The 20,634-nt window shown below is 39.6% G+C and overlaps 2 protein-coding genes across 2 annotated transcripts in view; one reads left to right on the top strand and one right to left on the bottom strand.

Annotated features, from left to right (window-relative positions):
• exosc1 (exosome component 1) overlaps positions 1 to 4,249 on the top strand; it is a 5,790-nt gene extending 1,541 nt beyond the window's left edge. The window contains exons 2-8 of the mRNA XM_010770968.1: positions 326 to 441; positions 694 to 768; positions 882 to 970; positions 1,496 to 1,529; positions 1,628 to 1,678; positions 2,225 to 2,309; positions 3,325 to 4,249. Coding sequence (XP_010769270.1) covers positions 326 to 441; positions 694 to 768; positions 882 to 970; positions 1,496 to 1,529; positions 1,628 to 1,678; positions 2,225 to 2,309; positions 3,325 to 3,431 — 557 coding nt within the window. The 3' untranslated portion in view covers positions 3,432 to 4,249. The remainder of the gene's footprint in view (positions 1 to 325; positions 442 to 693; positions 769 to 881; positions 971 to 1,495; positions 1,530 to 1,627; positions 1,679 to 2,224; positions 2,310 to 3,324) is intronic.
• An 8,011-nt stretch (positions 4,250 to 12,260) lies between these two features.
• Positions 12,261 to 19,214, bottom strand: gprc5bb (G protein-coupled receptor, class C, group 5, member Bb). The gene is made up of 5 exons (XM_010770967.1): positions 18,766 to 19,214; positions 17,192 to 17,992; positions 16,897 to 17,143; positions 14,460 to 14,572; positions 12,261 to 14,358 (listed from the first exon to the last, which is right to left on the bottom strand). The coding sequence occupies exons 2-5, from the start codon at positions 17,990 to 17,992 to the stop codon at positions 14,314 to 14,316; spliced, it is 1,206 nt and encodes a 401-aa protein (XP_010769269.1). The 5' UTR covers positions 18,766 to 19,214; the 3' UTR covers positions 12,261 to 14,313.
• Positions 19,215 to 20,634: the final 1,420 nt, after the last annotated feature.

The following is a 20,634-nucleotide window of genomic DNA, read 5'->3' as shown; positions in this document are numbered from 1 at the left end:
ATATATATATATATATATATATATATATATAGCAGCATGAAGTCTGGGAATGCATAATAGTTATACATTGAAGTAGGAATACACACAATGTCCCGATGTCTAGTAAATAACATCTACATAATAGCCACACTCGTTTTATTTTTGGTATTTGCTTTGTGAAAGCAGTACTTTGGTATTTTACTCCCTATGGTTGATATTATTCCTCACAAAACTGTATAATGTATTCAGATTCTAGCGGTGATGGTCCACCTCCACTTTTAGAAAGCTGACATAAGACCTTTTCTCCAACACTGTCTTTATTTTTCCCCTTTATTTTCATCCCTAGGTGACAAGCTATGCAGCACAGAAGACTGTATTCCCGGCACAGGAATTTATCTGCGACACGGCTGCATTTACTCCTCACTAACAGGCTATGTGCTTAAGAAAAATGAAGGAGAGGAGGTAAGGGGTGTGGTGGGTGTGTCTGTGTGTAGGAGGGAGGCAGGGGAAGCTGCAGAAGCAATGAGGAGTGCCAGAGTGTTGTGCAACATTTGTGAATGTGAATGAAGGAACAAACATATTTCTCTTCATTCAGAAATGATGCGCAACACTGGTGGAATGGCAACTATTTTTAGAATGACAGGTTTATTCCTCGGCCTGTTTTTTAACTTCAACAATAACTGAAATGCTGTTTGCAATGTGTCTCTTTTGAAGTTACCAGTGATCTCGGTTGTAAGGGAAACAGAAACACAACTACTACCAGATGTAGGAGCTATAGTCACCTGTAAGGTATGCAGTTGAATCTGATACTATTTTGTTACTTATGATCTGATTGTGATCCTTCATAGCTTGGATTAAGATCTGTGGTTTGTTTCAAGCCTAACTGTTTTTTGCTTGGACAGGTGACCAGCATTAACCCCAGGTTCGCAAAAGTCCACATCCTTTATGTGGGCTCCACACCGCTGAAGGACCGCTTCAGAGGAACTATCAGGTAAACTGCCCCTCTATAGCATAAAGCTGCGATCTAAACCTCCAGCTAAAGAAATGGCTACTGTCCTCATCAACAAGTCTGGGACAATCACTGTCACAGTCTTATCTCCTCCCACTGACACTGTACGTTACCTTAAAGGGGCCCTATTGTGATCTTTTTCAGGTTCATATCTGTATTTTGTGATATGTTTCCATGCTTTAAAGTTCAAAAAGGTCTTTATTTTTCTCCTACTGCCTGTCTTTTCACCCTCTGTCTGAAACCAGAGCCCAGTCTGCTCTGATTGGTTAGCTGGCCGGCGCTGTTGAGATGGGTTTACTGCTTAGAGATGTAGTTGTATGTTAGTAATTCTATTGCTCGAAGTGGAGTCGAAAGAGATGAGTTTTCAGTCTGCGCCGGAAGATGTGTAAGCTATCTGCTGTCCTGATTTCAATGGGGAGCTCATTCCACCATTTTGGAGCCAGGATAGCAAACCCACATGTTTTTGTGTCATTCTCAAAACTGAGCCAATTCTTTCTGACTCTACAGGAAAGAAGATGTGCGTGCCACAGAGAAAGACAAGGTGTGTTTTAATCCATGATTTCAATCAGATCATTAGATGTTTACTTATTTAAAAGATGACATGCTTTTAGCGTTAAGCTTTTGTCTTTATTGTTACAGGTAGAGACGTACAAAAGCTTCAGACCTGGCGATATCGTCTTGGCCAAAGTTGTATCCTTCTCTCGGGTCTAAGACGCACCCATAAGTAACAATCTCAAGAATGAAACTATTTGAGAGCTATGCAAAGTATTTAGCTCGCCTTTTGTTTTCATCCTTTAAACCAGTGGTTCCCAACCTGGGGGGGGCGCCAGGCCTCAGATGATTTGAGCCCAAATATCATAGTTAGACTTTTTTCTTTTACATATAATTGTAAAGCAATACATGATTGTCACTAAAAGCCTTGTCTCTACATTACAATAACATATACAAAATAATTGGCTAATTAATTTTAATAAAAATTCAAGTTAGTATTAAAGGCATAAAAAGAAAGAAATTTATAATTCTTTCTTTAATAGGAATGTTTCATCTGCCCATAAAGTGTCCAAACCAAGCTTTTCTGGATAAGCACATTTTTAAAACATAGTCATTGTCCATGCCGGTTTCAGTTGGATTATTTGTCACAGTTGCTCCAATCAGATTGGTCTCCTCCATTTTGTAGATTATTTACGACTTTTGAATCCACATAAACACATTGGCAAAATCCTTGACCTGTGTCAGATTTCTCTCGGAGACGTGCAGTCAAACTACCTGTTGACAACAGCAGAGAACGAGCTGGGGGTGGTGGTGGCACACAGTGAAGCAGGTAACTTTCAAAAAACAACCTTTTTATTTTTTTATTTTCCACTTCAAAACACAGCACTTCACAGATTGAACGTATCTTGTTTGAACACCAGGTGGTGCAAGACGGCTGACCTGATCAGACTCAGAATAAGCTTATTCATCCCACAGAGGGGAAATGTACATTTGTTACAGCAAGTAAAGAGCCAAAGATAGCTTAATATCACTCAAGGAGCATGCATAACAAATATTAAACGATAGAAATTGCGCAATTTACAAAATACACATCAATTACCAGTAACTGTTTTGCAAATATAGCAGTCAGGTGAAAATAATATTAAATGTGGAAGTATATATTGTACAGCTATTTGCGGTAAATATATATTGCACATAGGTAGTATTGCACTACAGGGTTGTTATAGTCTTTGTTGTTATATGTGTGTGATAAACTTGAGACAGTTATTGTCACAAATATTTGCAAAGTGAGTCGTATTTATCAAACATTTGATAAACACTGTTACAGTTTAGCAGAAGTTTTGTAACTGTTTTTAGTAACCAAGCATGGTTTTGTGTAGAAATGTAAGAAAAGAAAATGACATGAGGAACAGCTTTCAATCCAAGGAAGTGATGCAAAAATGAGTGACATTTAAAGCTACAGAAGTGTTGAATGCCAGACCGCTACCGCAGACAGAAAAGTTTGATTCAAGGATTTAAATCAAGGTTTTTGAAAAGAAAATATGGGTCATTGTACGTGCTTGAATTTATATAATTTTGTAATCTATTGAAATGTTATTGTCTGTTTCTGTAAAGCCTGCTATGTTTCATTCTTAAAGTTCTCAGGGTTTTTAACAGTAATGAATCTTGATTCTTGTCCCAAACTATGTTATGTGAAGGAACTTTAGAGAATTGGGCCTGGAAAGTTCTGAATTAGATTTTTGAAAAGGTGTATGAACCAATAATTGAATAATGTATATTGCTGTGGACACTGATTATAGAATATATTGTCTCTTATTTTACCTCACTTTGTCTTTGTGAATCAGGTGCCCAGATGGTTCCCATCAGCTGGTGTGAGATGCAGTGCCCGCAGACGCACAGCAAAGAATTCCGGAAAGTGGCGCGAGTGCAGCCGGAGTTTCTTCAGGCATGATGAGACGACAGATTATATCACAAGGAACACACAGCTTCACCTCTCTCTCTCTCTCACTGACCTAACAGCCTCGCAACTCTGTTATAGATGTTTCTTTCTGAACATTTTTATTCGGCTACTTCTATTTTTGTATAGCTCTCTGGACATGGTGTCATAGTTTGATTGGTCCAGCTGGAATACACTGAATCAACATCAGGCATATTCTAAACTATGTAGTGACGGTTGTTAGACATTTTTTGCTCCGTGCACGCATCATCAACATTAAAGTTGCATTTAATTTGCTTGATCACAACCCTGGCTGACTTAGTGACATTGTAGCTGCCCAACTTTGTAAGTGTCCACTATGTTGAAAAGCATAAGTAAAGAAAGGACTATTTCACAAAGGCAGCATTTGCTCAGTTTTGCTAACAAGTATTATGGTCGATCATCTAGTGACTCTGAGGATGAAGCAGTTGGTGCAAACACAGATTTGTAAGCAGAAATTCTTTTAAATGGCTGTTATTGGTCTGAAATGATGAGGATTTGACCAAAATTGCTACACTTTGAAACTTCTTTTGCAACTTTTATTTTGTACATTAAAATGGGCACAAACATCCTTTCCAACTTCTGGAAAAGGTTGTCTGCAGCAGAGTGGAGTGATATGATTTGAGGGCCTAATGTGTAATCAGCGTCACAGCTGGACTAACCGCCCATGTTAGTCAGATATTTCTCTTGGTTTACAGAAGATTGTCTAAATTAAATGAATGAGCCGACAATATGTAAGCAGAGATTTTTCCATTCTGTCTGGAAGTTTGCAAAATAAAAAACTATAAACATTTCTAAGTTATACAATTATTTTGTGATATGTTTGCACAACCATACACACATGTTTTCAAGATTATACCCATTCACATAAACATTTGGATCAATCATCAAAGCGAACTGATCGGCTTGAATGGATGTCAATGGAAAACTTCTTGTTCGAAGCTGGAGTGAACCCGAGTCCGGTGCCCCTGTTACTGAAGTCAATCCTACGCCACTGTGCACGTTCAAACTCTCCCACAAGCCCTTGCTGCAGCTGTTCCTGTGCGCTCTTCCCCAGCGCCATGTTTGCTGCCCCGCTGTTGTCCGATGCCGGCTGGAAACCCTTTTTGAAGCCGCCCATCAACCGGAGGAACTTCTGCTGCTTCTCAGAGCTGTTGAACTCTGCTGTGCTCCACTGGCCGAGGCCCTGAGAGAGAGAGAGAGTGAGAGGTATTAAAAACGGAAGCACTAAGGAGCTCTCTACTGGTTTTACCCGTAATTGTTTGTCAGCAGGAGTAAAACTCGATCGATGAAAATGGTTTTAAATGTCTTCTGGAGGAGTTTTCTAAAGTCTGATCAAATAACCCTGATGTTCAGATATTCTCAGAGATTCAATTGGTTACATTTCAGGAAAAACACTCACACAAAAAGTCACGATAAAATCGTGAATTTGGAACAAAACTGGATCAACGTAATAATCGCACAGGAATGCCACAAGCGTACGTTTAGTAGGGAGCAATGAGATATCCTTTTTCGTCCAATCAGTATTGTTTTTTTCTCTAAATTCACCACAGCAATAGCTTCTCCAGGTCTGAATGCTAATGAAAATGTGGTGATTATGGGCTAAAATCTCAAGTTTTCCCTCATTGTTAATTCTGATCGCAAAGTATAATTTGATTAGGTCATCTACGACAAGTGGCTTCCTCTGGTGTGTGATGAGGAGGATCCAACCCTGCAAAGTAGGGAAAAAATATGTAGGTCCTTAAACCTTATTTATGTATAACTCTAAAACACTGGAGTACCCTTTTAAAAGAAAACCAGCTAAAAAGGGACATCCCAGAGTTTAATTTCTCTACAAAAAGCAAAATGACATACCATTGGTTTGGCTGGAGGTTGGGAGGCATTGTCGACTTCCATTTGTAAAGACTGTCTTCTTTCCTGTGACAAAAAACACACTTTATTAAGAGTTGTGTTACTGGAACATCAAGTAGTTAACTGATTTTTTTTTTTTAAGTGTTATACAGACTTTTTTGCATTTACATGAGAAATTCAACTTCCACCATGTTTGTATAAATATGAAATTCAGCCATGTTTCTCTCCAGTGGATTAAACAAATTACACACGTGTCACTATACAAATATTTATGTTTATTTAGTTTTACCTTTGGATAACAGCCAGTTAGCTGTTTTCAGTCTTTGTGCTAAGCTAACTGGCTGTTTATACTAGCTTTGTATTTACCAGCAAGAAAGTGAATAAGAGTATTCACAGAAATTCTATCCACAGCAATAAATATCAACCCACTGACAGACTAACTAGAGCCCTGTCTACCTGGTTGATGTTGACCTCATCAGCGTTTCCTGTTTTCTCGGACAGGAAGACCACGTCCAGGACGTTGTGTGGTTCCTGAAACACAACAAAACACAAAAAAGGTTCACTCCCTATGTAAAAACATAAAACATTAGAGCATGATATCAATCACTTCTAAGAACCAACACTCACATGTTGGTCTTCCGGCTCTTCTTTAATCTTCTTCTTTTCGGCACTAGTTAAAGAACTCACATTCTCCACCGGGGTTTCCTCCTCAGTGGAGATTTTCTTCTTCTTCTTTTTACTCTTCTTTCCTGCAGGTTCACTACAGTGCTCCTGAACTTCTTCACATTTGAGTTCTGATGCTTCTTCCTCCTCTCCCTTTCCCCTTTTCTTCTTCTTCTTCTTCGGCTCTGTGTCCTCTACTTCACTGAACTCCACAGAAGCTTTTCTACGCTTTTCTTTTTTTCCTTTGGTCTTTGGCTCCGTCTCAACTTCATCGATGACAATAATCTCACTCTCTGCAGATTTTTTTTTTTTTTTTTGTGTACCTTTTCTTCTGAAGCTTCTTTGCTCTTTGTGTTGTTAACTTTGTTTTGGATTGTTCCTAATTCACTTCCATCTTCTTCACTATCAGCCGATTTCTTTCTTTTTTTCACCTTAGCCTCTTCTCCCTCTGGTGTTTCCAACCTCACTCGATTTTTATCCACTTTGGACTTTTTATTTTTTGTGTCACCATCTACAGGTTCAATGGTTTTCTTTTTCTTTCTTTTAACTTGCTCCTCAATCTCCTCTGTACTTACTACTAAAATGTTTTTTCGCTTCTTGGCTTTCTTCTGCAAATTATCCTTTACAGCATGCTTTTCTCCCTCCTCCTCATTTTCTGATTTAATCTGCTCAGACTTATTTTTAGCTTTCTTTTTCTTTTCTACTTCCTCTTCTTTCACTGAACTGAACTCTTCCTTTTCCACCTGCTTCTTCTTCTTCTTTTTAATGATTTGATTGTCATTTTCTTTCTTGGCGTCAGAACCATTGACACCATTTAGAGTTACAGAAACAACCTTTTTTTTTTTCTTCTTCTTCTCTACCTTGTTGGTGGAGACATCCGAAGACTCCTCTTCTGAATCTATAACAATAATATCAACTTTTTTACTTTTCTTTTCTTTCTTTTCTTTTTTCATAACATCTTGGATCCCATCTTCATCAGTTATGTTGTTATTTTCCAGCGGAGTGGTTTTTATTTTCTTGTTTTTCTTCCCCTTCTTAACACATTTCTCCTGACTCAGCTCTTCCTTCATCTTCTCCCCAAGGCAAAAGACCGCTCGCTTGTCTGGTGAAAGAAATACAATTATGGCAAGACAATACCTTTCAGGGATAGATTAGGCTCTGTGTAACGGAGAAATAAATACTAACCAAGGGTTTGGCTGAGCTGGAACAGCTTATCAATGTCTTTTTGCAGGGCCAGTCACTTTACCTGCAGGGTACAGAGGGGAATTGTGTTCAAATGTTTATCATTTTAGTTTGAATGCAACACATACTATTACTGTTATCCATCAGTAAACTCATTTTTCTAGATAATACATGTATGTGTCAGACAATTGAAACACTGCACATGCAACTTTTCTACAAGTTCTACTTATTTATTAACTGTAAATTGTTTATTATTAAAGATTCAGTAACGCTTAGAGTTGTATTAAAATACCTACATTCATGTACATTTCTCAGGTTGTGTAAAACCTGAACAGGTTGTTGTGTTGTTATTTTTTTTGCCTTCCCATTAAATGAACATGCTTTCAGTGAGTGAACACATCAATGCTAACAACCCTTAAATCAAGAAAGGACATCAAGTTAAGATTGAAAAAAATCCAGAATAATAATATTGCAAAAAAACCACTTTTAGGCAGAATAAGATCACCACGTTTATTTTTAGCACTCTCTTACTACACCATGCTAGCTGGCAGCTAACAGCAGCAACGAACGTTTAATTGTTCAGAGTAGTTAAAAGGTTAAACCGATAAAGAAAAAAACTAAACAGTCAGCCAGATGGTAAGACTATTTACCATAGCTGAACAGTTCATTATGAAACGTTAACTCGATGAGCTGTTAACTTACTTTGCACTCTTTGATAATTCACGTGGATACCAGTGTCCTCTCTTCACCCGGAAGTAGTTCCCCCCGTTTCCTCTTAGCGACGAGCATGGTTTCCGTAGCAACGAGTGCCCAAAACTAAATTCAACAAGTAGTTAGTCTTCTAGTGTCATTTATTTTATCTTATTTCGGTTTTATTTCTTGGTTTTACTACCATATACCATTTATTTATTGAAATGAGTAACTCGTCGTAAACGTGTGTAGCAAGTGTGTTAGTTGTTTTGCCCTTTTATCAAACCAAAAGACACACCAGGGCCCTTTCTCATTTAATCAAATCCCCCTCCTCGATTCCTCGACTCCTCGGTTCTCCGGTAGTGACCCGGAAATGAATTTCAGCGCGCCATGTTGAATGACATCTGGGTTGCGTTCGGATAGTTTACAAATCAGCTCCTAAGTTCTAACCCTATCTCCTATTCCTTGACCTCTGATTGAAACGTCACGGGGTTAAGGGATAGGATAGGAGAATTCAAAAGGACTTAGGAGAAGAGACTGCGGTACTCTGAGACTGCCAAGGCACTTTCACTATCCGACGTGTTTATGATTCGCCAGCGGACGTCATTGTGTGCGTCTGCTGCTGTGGTGAAACTATGGAAACTACAGTGTTCTATACAACGGACTACATGGATGTTTAATAAGAATGAACGAGGGACTCATCTAGAGACTCTGCACCGTGCTCTGATGCTGTTGCTTTATGCTTTATGAACAACAGAGAAACATATTCTTCATGACCAAAATTGGAATTGAAATACAAAATGAAAGTGAAATTTATGCTCGTCACCCTCTCCCTCCGGTCCACATTAATACAAATGATCCCAATACGTATGATTGTATGAAAATATCTTAAAATCAATACAAATGTATTTATTATAAACGTTAGTCTTTAACACCTATCACTGTGTATATCACCATTCAAACATCTTTTAAAAGTTGAACAAACCCCACACAGCTCAGTGAAATGTTGACTTTATTTGATCATTTCAGTAAAAACTAACGTTCATATTTCTCTTTTTGATTATAATACTGATGAACGTTCAAAACAAAGCACTTTGGCAACTTACCACATACGTTTTAAAATGCTTAATAAGCACCGTAACTTTCATGATATCATTTCTCCGTCATAATCGTTTGTTTCCGTGAACGGCCGACTGTTGTGTGATGCAAATGCTGCGGCTGCAAGGCATTGTGGGGCAGCATTTTCTCCTCTCCTTTCGGTTAGGGAGGTCCAGTGGTTCCTAAGCTAAAGGAGGTTATTAAGGAAGTTTGAAACCTGTTTCCTTTCATTTGGAGAATTGGAACGGCACTTAACATGGCTGCCACTGACGTACTTCCGGGTCATTTCACTTGGTTAGGAAGGTTCCTAAGCTAAATGGACTATTGGAACGCAACCCGGAAGTCCAAAATGCTTGATTGTCACGTGGTTCAGAGACTCAGAAAGTTCCTGGAAGTTTGTGGCGGGCCATTTGAATCACGATTTGAATGCATTAATAACAGGATAGAAATGCAATTTTTGGTAGTTAGTGGTCAATAAAGGTTTTGATTTGCAATATGTATACAACATATCGATATGTGTATGTAGTTACATCAATGTGTTTTGTTTTTTTAAAGTAAAATGTGCTAATATTTGAGGATTAAGACAAAATAAGAAGTACTTTATTGATACCAATTGGGGAAATGTTTACGCTGCAGCAGCAAAAGACAAGGCATTGTACATTAGACANGTTGTTTAACTTCCGCTCTACCGGACTGCTTTTCTTCATTCTTCAAAACGCAAAATTTAATCAAGGATTGCGGTCGGATAGTTTAAAAATCAGCTCCTAAATTCTGACCCTATCTCCTATTCCTTGACCTCTGATTGAAACGTCACGGGGTTAAGGGATAGGATAGGAGAATTCAAAAGGACTTAGGAGAAGAGACTGCGGTACTTTAGAGAATCCGAATGCACTTTCACTATCCGACGTGTTTATGAGGCGCCAGCGGACGTCATTGTGTGCGTCTGCTGCTGTGGGGAAACTATGGAAACTACAGTTCTCTATACAACGGACTACAACATGAATGTTTAATAAGAACGACGGACTCATCTAGAGACTCTGCACCGTGCTCTGATGCTGTTGCTTTATGCTTTATGAACAACAGAGAAACATATTCTTCATGACCAAAATTGGAATTGAAATAAAAAATGAAAGTGAAACTTATGCTCGTTACCCTCTCCCTCCAGTCCACATTAATACAAATGATCCCAATACGTATGATTGTATGAACTATGAAAATATCTTAAAAATCAATACAAATGTATTTATTAAACGTTAGTCCTTAACACCTATCACTGTGTACATCACCATTCAAACATCTTTTAAACGTTGAACAAACCCCACACAGCTCAGTGAAATGTTGACTTTATTTAATCATTTCAGTAAAAACTAACGTTCATATTTCTCTTTTTGATTATAATACTGATGAAAGTTGAAAACAAAGCACTTTGGCAACTTACCACATACGTTTTAAAATGCTTAATAAGCACCGTAACTTTCATGATATAATTTCTCCGTCATAATCGTTTGTTTCCGTGAACGGCCGACTCTTGTGTGACGGCAAATGCTGCGGCTGCAAGGCATTGTGGGGCAGCATTTTCTCCTCTCCTTTCGGTTAGGGAGGTCCAGTGGTTCCTAAGCTAAAGGAGGTTATTAAGGAAGTTTGAAACCTGTGTGGTGTAGGTGTGTGTGGTACAGTGTGTGCGTAGATGCAGCGGAGAGACAGGTATCAGTTGGTTTGGTGTCCTCGGCTTACTTTTAATACTCGTAAATAAAACTTTTGGCCCGTAATTTATTTTCCTCATTGTAGCGACCAGAGAGGGGGGGGGGGATATATCCAGTCTCTGATAGTGTTATGTTATTATGAGAGTGCTCTGTTTGATTCTGAAATTGTATATATTTATATAAATATATACATATATATATATATATGTATGTGTGTGTGTGTGTGTGTGTGTGTGTGTGTGTGTGTGTGTGTGTGTGTGTGTGTGTGTGTGTGTGTGTGTGTCCGCATCTGTAGCCTGTTATTGTCTCATTATACCGCACCGTGAATGAATCAAAGTAAATATATCAGTCGTCATGAACACATCTGTCCATCAGACAGAGGGCTGCTGTGCCTCCTGTCATCATTAATGGACGTCTCTTTAAAATGACCGCTCAGAGGAGAGGAGTTCTCATTTCTCTAACCGCCTGCTGCTTCGAGGATAGGAGTCGAGGAGGGGAGTCGAGGAGGGGAGTTAGAGAAATGAGAAAGGGCCCTGCAGTTAGTCAGCAAAAGACCGAAGCATTGCCCAGTTATTAATAAAACTAACTATCATACATGTAAAAACAATCGAAAGGAACTGAAATTAGCAGGAAAAAACGTAAACAAACAACAATTAAATCGTATTTAAAGTGTATTATTTTAGAAAGTAGGCAGGGTTTTAACCATACTGTCCCTCTTCATTCTTAACACAACTAATTATGTCCCTTTTTGTATGTACATACAAGTACAAAATCATAAATGAATGAGAAGAGATGGTCTGAAAGTGTTCAACATGATCCCTAATACAATAATAAGTATTCTGAACACTTTTAAGATTTGGTCGTACAACACTTTTTTATAACTAGCTAGTTTCAATCATGCTCTGCCTATAATCTAAACCTGACTTCTACCTCACCTTCAGCTCCAGAAGTCAAAGGTCAGTGGACCAACATGCCTCGACTGACTTACATTGGCTTGAACCTGCAACTACAGTACTTCCTCTCACTGGCTGCGGCCCCAAAATCCTCCTGCTTCTTCTGGTGTCCAGCCAGTGAAGATCTAGCAACCATGATGGTCTCCTATTTCGAGCCTTACACCTAAGGCTTTTGGAGGTGAGTCGTATCTATCCACTTAAGACCTCATCCGCTGCCTACTACTGTTAGCTTCCATACCACCCACATCTATGACAGCTATACGTCCCAATCTTTTATCTCCAGCTTCCTTGAGGACTTAAACCTATAATCTGGGCAAGCTGCAGTGCAACCACTATCTGCAGCCTCTAATATCCAAAGCTTTAGGGAGCAGTGACTTTTTAAACACCCTACATTCAATTTTGAATTTTAGAAGAGATGATTTATTACACTTTTTGGAAGAATAGAGCTATTAGGTGTACTGGGTCTCAATTCAACACACCACAAGCTCTATATACTTGGTATAAATCATTCAGAAATCTTCTTATTACTAACAATGTAAATCAACCTCATTCTTTACTTTGTATACAAATAACTACTTTTGTGATGTGTTATGGATGCACTTTTCATATTTATTTGGAATAATCTTGAAAATCAAATATGGAAATTATCTGAAGTATCAACTGGAAACCTTGCATTATTTATTTATTTGCAGCCTTTTTTTTATTGACATTGACACATTTGTGAGGATATCTTCTTTGTTTGTTTGCTTGCTTTTATTGCAGTGCAGTCATTTTTCTCTGTCACTGCACATGCCTCTCCTCTATGTGTGTATGGCTGATTGTATAGCTGCATCCCTATAAAGTGAATCATGGATAATGACAAAAGACCAGTTCAATGACCAGACAGTTATTAACCGAAATATGCACTGATGTATTAGCCACTTTGTGCAAACCACATTACAGACATTCATGTTACGCTGCCATGAGACAGTGACAGGGCTATCACTATAAGAACATTTAAAAAAGGAAAAATACAATTTTCACATTTTGATATTTACACAATTAAAACTCAGGTATATAGGGTCAACACATATACATCTTGTAATGGTTATATTTGCATTGTACAATATCTGAGCACACAAAAAGGCAAATTATTTACTTTAGTTTTATATAACAAAAAGAAATGGTCAAAGAAATGGTCATAAAATAAACATAGTGAATGGCATTATAACTTGATAAATTGTCCTGGGTTGAATTTAGTGTTTCCAAGGAAATTAAAACGGATGCTTATTAGAAATCTACATGATGCCAAACTTTGCCCTTCTACTAATAAAAACAGTGTACATGTGTGTGAGTCGGTTCCAGTTATATTCACAGTGATGGATGAGTTAATGTTTTCTCTAGATAACATTTGAAGGGATCCTGAATGCCAGAATATAATGACAGTAGCAATACAATTTCTAACCAAGCATGATCAGTATAGCCTTATTGAATCCAGAGTAATCTTGGGAAAACATGAGTGAAACTGGTTGAGAAAACAGTCCAACCTCAAGGTCCATTTGGTAGCTGTTCCAGAGATTTCAGCTGCACAACATGGTCTTCTTTTGAGCACTTTAAGTGGATTTGTCAACCGCTATTTCCATTGTCAAGAACAAGCTTTGCAATAAAACACTGAAACCGTTTTTTCTCTTCTATATATATATATATATATATCAAAATTCTATAAAACATTTAAATACATTTTGACAAAATACATTACCTCTAATATGCGCTTTTACATGCCTCTCAAATCATCAGACATCTCAAATATCACAATGCCCAGATATAATATAGTGCAAAATCACAACCTCAAACAGTAAACGTTACTGTATACACTGCAGCATTGCAGTATTAAATGGCTTTTTATCATAGGCTTATTAAAAACGACTAATCCATCCGCCGTAGACTATTTTTAGTCTTTTAAATCATCAGATTATTATTCAGAACTTTACACCAGCTCTTTTACTGCATGACAATTATGTATGAAATCTCCAATAGCACTGATAATAGAATGGAGACATGGAGAGAAAAACCCGAGTGCGAGTCCTTTGGGTCTTCCACCATGCCAGCTCTGTGGGCGTATGTTTAAATAAACATCCTAAAGGCTTGTTTTTTTTAGATGTATTCTTACACCAGATAGAAGAGAAGTAAAGTTTAGTTTTTGTGAAGCAAACATCACTGAGGAACTGGCTTCAATTAGTTACATCAATCATTTAGAGCTGCTCCCACATCTCTGTACTTCTATACATTAAAATCATACTTTAATCTTTTCTTTATTATGGTTAATACCACAGTGTTCTATTAACCTAATAGCATTTGCCCTTTCTGATGCACTCCATGTTTATGTATTTATTTACATATTACAATTAAAACTCTGTGTGCCTAATTAATGCATCATTACAACTGTTCCCTTATGAAAAAGTCTCCTAGGCTATGGAAGCTGAGTCACTTCGACCCTCTCTTTTGTGATTTTCTGTCCAGTCTGCTGAAAAATAGGAACGCAAAAGGAGAGCAAAAACACTTTTAGGATTGGTTCTTAAAATGTAACATGTTGCATGGTGCATTTTTAAGGTCCCATCACATCCATTCTGTGTGATATGCGATGTTTTCAAAATCTCCTTCTTCTTCTTAGGCAACAGGAAATTCTATAATCACACACCAGCGTTACACCAGCGTTTCTTTTTCAAGTCTTGTCGCATATCACCATAACCGTCGCCCAGTGTAGTTTACTGGGGCTGTGGGCATCTACACCAAAGAAACAAAACATGTAGTAAACAAGTTTAGTATTGTTAGGGTTGGTTATTTTTATGTCAACAACTCACAATGTGTGTTTCTTCCATACTTACCGTTCCACCATTCATGACCAGAGCCATCTCAGTGGGTTGGTAGACGTGACCTCTGAAAGCGATGCCGGGACGCATACTCCCATGGCTGCTGTGGTAGGTTCCAGTTCGGAGTGCTGACCCACCACGAAAGGTAAAGCACACACACGCACGTTATGGGTGTCATGGTAACAAATGTTACATCTACTAACTAGACCATAATGGCTCCAGTTTCAAGGGAACCTTACCTACTATTATATGGCATATTCACACTGCATAGTATGTCACGGCTCTACCTTTTTGTGTCATCCTATGAGCAAAATGTGTGGATGGTACCTGCTACTGTTTTGATACTACCTCCTTGGAGGTTCTTAACAAGCTGAGCAGAAACTAGAAGGTGGAGTAAAACACTTTAAACTAATGATTAATCCATGAGAATATTCACCAGCGGATCATCTTGCGCAAACCTGGACCTTTCTTTATTAGCTCTATCAAAATATTTTAAAAGATGGTAGCTGGAGAAACTATAATGTACACTCCGCTGCACAACCGACAGCAATCAGCTGATCATCCCATCACACTAAGGGGGTGCTCTTACCAGAGGAAAACAAAATAAGCAGCTTGTACCAAAATTGAGTTGATTTGAGCAGAGCTGTACCATAATAGATTAAATGTATTATACCGTGCCGTGGAAATGCAGCCATGTGATGACAGTGCTACTGATTTGTCTAAATGAAACATATATTACATGTGAAGCAACTATTGGGGGATGGTTAGCATAAGGGCGCTTACAAACCATGGACACTTCTCTTTTTTTAATACATTTCAGGGCACTATTTAGCCAATACTTTTCTCAGATCTTGGAAAATGCAACTTAAATGGCGTACAATAATAAATTGCAAGCAATAAGCTACAAGGATGTCAACTGATAAGGTGTGCTAACCTTGTCATTTTTTATACTAAAGCAGATACATCATATTTTTCCAATCTTAGCTCAAATTAGCCAATAAAATAACACTGGTATGTTGCTAATCCTATTAGATCCACTTGGCATTTTTTTCAGACAAGATGTTGTCATTTGGTCCTACCACTTTAAAAGGAAAAACGTTTCTGGCAACTTTGGTCTTATTTTTCTATGTATGGTCATGATAATTACAATATATAACACAAGCCCTACTGCAGTGCTCACAGTGACAGGGACTGTACTGTCCATTAAGTAAGGTAAAAAGAGACTTCAACATCCTTTTAAACCAATAGTAACTCTTCTGGAGACTTGGTGACACATTGTTACATTGCTTCCCTCTGTGTTTTCTTAACTAACTCTCTGTATGACTCTGCCATTGTGAAAGTTGGACTGCTGTCACACTTTGTGCTTTCTTACAACAGACTGCGTTCTGCCAGTCTTTGTTTGTCCTGGTTCATCGTGGTTTAGCTCTTCATCTGTGCATTTGGCTTCAGATAAATATGGACAGCTACCAAAGTGAAATGACTCATACATATCCCTATAAGCCTCTTAGATACTCAGCCATTTCATAGGGTTTAATTGGATTTTGTATTATGCTGCAGGAGTGGTTTGAGACGTTTTATTACATATTTTTATTTTTATATATTTATTTATTCCACTGAGAGAACTGAGGCCTTTTTAAAAGCATAGATTTAGGCTTAACAAATCTCATGGGCATCTGGCTGAGTTAGGAGAAATGTATAAAGATTTAAAAACTCCTACTTCTATCAAAAGCTGCTACATTGCGTTAGTGTATTAGAAAATGCAACAATAACGCAGTGTTAAAAGCACATTTGGATGACTTGCGAGTTACTGACAATCAAAGTAGTCAACCTACAACCTTCAAGTCAAATGAATCCAATAGCACTGTAGAGGACACTTTGCAGACGCCTTCACTACTACTGGGAAAATGCAATTAATCACATTTTGAATAAATTAATAAAGTAAATTAAATTGTGTTAAATGTTTTAATATCCAATCTTTGCACGCACTTTTTATGTTAATGTATATTTCATTGATTCACTGACACAAACCAGTTCGCTTGTCAAACAATCTCTGTGTAAAGTCCATGAGACATGATGTTATGATGTATTTAAAAAGGTCAGACTCCTTAAAAGCTGGTTGTTTTTGTTCTCTAGTCGGCATGACATTGAATGGCATGAACACAACGTTGTTTTTTGTTTAGTTTTTGAAGAGGAGACATGGCATCATCTGTTTTGTTGATAGTTGCCAAGCAACAGGGATCTCATGGCTTTGTCATGACTTACCATTAAACCAAACACATTTGTAATCAACCTTTAAATGTTGAAAATGCAACCAAATGAGATCCATTTAAAGGCAGCATTAGAAAACAGGTTGAAAATCCTTTCTTAGATTATTTCATCTTTAAAACAAACATGAACACACACACACACACACACACACACACACACACACACACATGTTACATAAGCCTACTTTCACCGTGCTCCTCCATAGAAAAGGCTTGGTTCTCAGGGAAGGGTCGGTGTGAGTGTGCTGGGATCTCATCTCCAAAGTGTGGAGGCGGGGACGTATGAGTGGTGTCGAAGAAGTCTTGCGTTATGGACTGCGGAGGGTTCCGGAGACACAGGTGGGCCTCTGGAATAGCGTGGAACAGCAGCAGGATCCAGCCCTGAATGACCAGGGCCACCGCCAGCGCAGGCTCATCCAACACCTTCACATCCTTCTTCCCCGGTCCCCCAAAACGCTCCCCTTTCCCCTTTCCCCTCACCTGGCTGCCATAAAGATAAAACCCCAGCCAAGCCACCCATAGCAATGCTGATGCCAAACTGGACAGGAAGAGCCAGACGGCGTTACACTTCCATCTCCGCTTTTCACTCTCTCCTTCTCTATCTTCTTCACTCTCTCCCCCCAGCTCTCCTCCACACAGCACCACCCCCAGAGAAAGCCCCATGGCTATGAGGAGCAGCCCCAGTGTGTAGCTGCATGTCAGAGCAAAGTCTAAAGGTGGGTATTCGCAGGCTGGGTGACCCTCTCTAACGACAGTCAGCAGGACCCATTCAGCAGAGATGATTCCCTGAACCAACGCCAACGCGAGGCCCAGAGCCGCCAAGGAGCTTCCTGATGGACTCGTCTGGCCGGCCACCAGTCTCCTGAGCCTCACACCCTGCACCAGCAAGCTGGAGAAGCAGAGGGCAAAAAGGGGACCCCAGAAGGCCCGGCGGACCACACAGAGCGCCTGGTTCTTCCCCACCAGGAACGCCAGGGAGATGGTAAAAATCCCCAGGAGCGTGCCCAGGAGCAGGAGAAGAGGTCCCAAGCCGGAGCGCCTGGCGGGGTCAGAAATGGAGCGCAGCTTGACCAGCAGCAGCACGGCGAGGACCAGCGAGGCGAGGCCGCCGCTGCAGGCCACCGCCTCCAGGACCACCCCCCAGACAGCCTCCAGGTCGCACAGCACTCTGTACGGAGGGTCTACATCCACACTGCAACCCCGGGGAGGAGGAGGAGAGGGGTGGGATGAGGCATAGCCCATCAGGGACAGGAGGCAGATGATGATTGGGCTGACAGCCATCTTAGAGATACAGAAACAGAAAATATGTAGTAATGGGGAGAAAGGTGCAGAGAGATAAACAAGAGGAGTGATACTGTGGAGGTAGATACAGAGAGGAGGGGGGCACGAAGGTGGATGTCGTGATACATAACTATTTCATAAATACTGCCTCTTCATGAGTCACAATATACAGAAGAAACAGCCGACAACATTTATTAAGATCCAGTAAGCCTGCTATACACCAGAGATTAATATGTCTTTCTGTCTAACAAACAAACAAACACACACACACACACACACACACACACACACACACACACACACACACACACACACACACACACAGAATAGGACTGCTTTTAGCACTGGGCAATGGTTTCCATGGGAACGGGAAACAGCGTGGGCTGACTATTGCACACTGGGCTTTTGAGAAGTCGAGTTTCAGTACCCAAAAGCACAGAGAAATGCATGAGTATACACACACACACACACAAACACACACACACACACACACACACACACACACACACACACACACACACACACACAGACAAACATAATGCTTGTACTCACTTGTGAGAACCCCTTAATGACAAATTCATCCACCAGCCATAAAACATTACCCTTAGTTGAATCTTCATGTAAGTTGTAACCCTCCAACAGTGAAGAGTGATCCCAAAATATCCTTACTGTCAATTTCTGACAAGGATAGAAGTATCCAAACGCAAATAAACACACATACGTACGTACATACTAAATTCGACACAAATGCTAAAACTCTTTAATAAACTCACCTCAGATTAATTCTTGCCTTGAAATGTTGATTATTGGCAGTGAGGGGGCATTATTATTTTCCGGTCTGCATCCCAGCAAGTATTTTTGTTTTATTATCCCAGTTAATTAAATCCTTGAGGCAGCGAAAACAAAACGGTTTCCATTTTGTCTTTTATGTCTCTCTCAGCTCCCACTGTTTTTAAAGTAAAAAACAAGCACACTTTGTTGCGAAATCAATAATGTCCTTCTGCTGCACTGTTACGTCCGGCTGCTCCGAGAAAGATCTACAATTATGATGCATGCCTTGATACTTCACACACCCACGGAGTCAAATATATCTTGTGTGTCTCTTTCACTCTTCTCTCTCGCTCCCTCTGTCCCCCTCTTTCTAGTCATTCTGTGTGCATGTCTCTTTTCTCGCTCCCTGCTTCACGCTGAATCTGCGGAGGTGTCAACAGAGACTCAATCCCAGCTTTACTCCTGCTCACCCACACATGGGGAGCATGATTTGCTGATGCACCTGTCTAAACAGGAAGGGACATGTGAAATAAGTACAGTACATAACCATGGTAATTCACAGCCAATCCAGTGTGAGTCACCAGCATGGTAGAGTGTTATTTCCTGCCTACTGGCTCCCACGTCTTCCTCATTATTCAATTCTTCCTCACACCCAGAGCTGGAGATTCATCTTTAACCAGCAAATTGGACCAAAATCAATGGACTCTTCAGCAGGGAGATGTTTGTGAATGGTGTGTGTCGCAGAGTGAAGGAGAAGAAGTGAAGGCTTTGGAAAAAGTGGGGCAGATGGTCAATCTAAACACAGGTGAGCCCTGTGGCCACGTGGCTGTCCTTGTAGAGAGTGTTACATAATACCCTTGAAGACATGATTCAGCCAAGTCTCTTTAGAGTGGCGTAATCTCCTCCCCTGGAGATGGCTTCTTGCGGTGACACGACGAAAGAAAAACCCAACCATTGTACTAGCTTATCGAGTCTATTTGGATCAGTGTGAGAGTGATTGATGCTGACAGACAGTAGTGGGCTCAGTGACAGAAAAAGGCCAAAGCTGTTTTTTGTGACACAAATAAACTGACAGTTAGTGATAGTGAGTGTTTTGGACAGTCATAGCAGATGAATTACTTAATGAATGGGTTTACAATAGATACATCACTCGTGACAGATGACATGATGTATTGTATTTTAAACTAAAGCAGACAACCATAGTATGCAGCCCAATTTGTAATTGCACCATTGTCCATCACAGATAACAGCAGACTTTATATAAGAAGTGGATGAGGATAGTTTCCTTTACGTTACCCATTTATTAGTCGCCTATGGTTTTAGGCAACTCAAATGTTACATTTAACTTTTATGAACTGGTAAGACTGAGAAACGATTAAAGGTCACCTATTACATTTTTCATGTCCTCTATTTGTTAAGAACTCAGGCACTTAGGAGGTAGGACCCAATTGCACGACCCGGGAGACAGAGGTAAAGTATTGGTGAGATACTTTATTTTTCCAAAAGCAGGCAAGATGAACAAAAAAAGGGTCACTAACTAATCTCATGTTGAGATGACAAAAAATGAGAACAAAAAGAAAATCGCTCACGTGGTGAGGAACAAAACTTTTCACGAGTACAAAAAAAAGGAATAGACCTGACCAAGGCAAAAGACAAGGAGCATAGACCTGAAGAAGGCAATAGACAAGACGCATAGACCTGAACATGACAAGAGACAAAAAGGAACTGACACTGAACACTGGGAGACAGGGGAATTTAAACACAGGGTAACAAGACACAGGTGGGAATAATCAGGGGCGGGACTGACGCTGATTAGAACAGGAGACACAGAAGGGGTGACAGGTGAAAACAATCAGGAAATTAGACACACC

The sequence above is a fragment of the Notothenia coriiceps genome, unplaced genomic scaffold, assembly GCF_000735185.1.
Source record: "Notothenia coriiceps isolate Sejong01 unplaced genomic scaffold, NC01 NC01_scaffold00009467, whole genome shotgun sequence".
Taxonomy (NCBI): Eukaryota; Metazoa; Chordata; class Actinopteri; order Perciformes; family Nototheniidae; genus Notothenia; species Notothenia coriiceps.
Note: the sequence above shows the minus strand (reverse complement) of the source record. Positions and strands in the feature narration are given on the sequence as shown.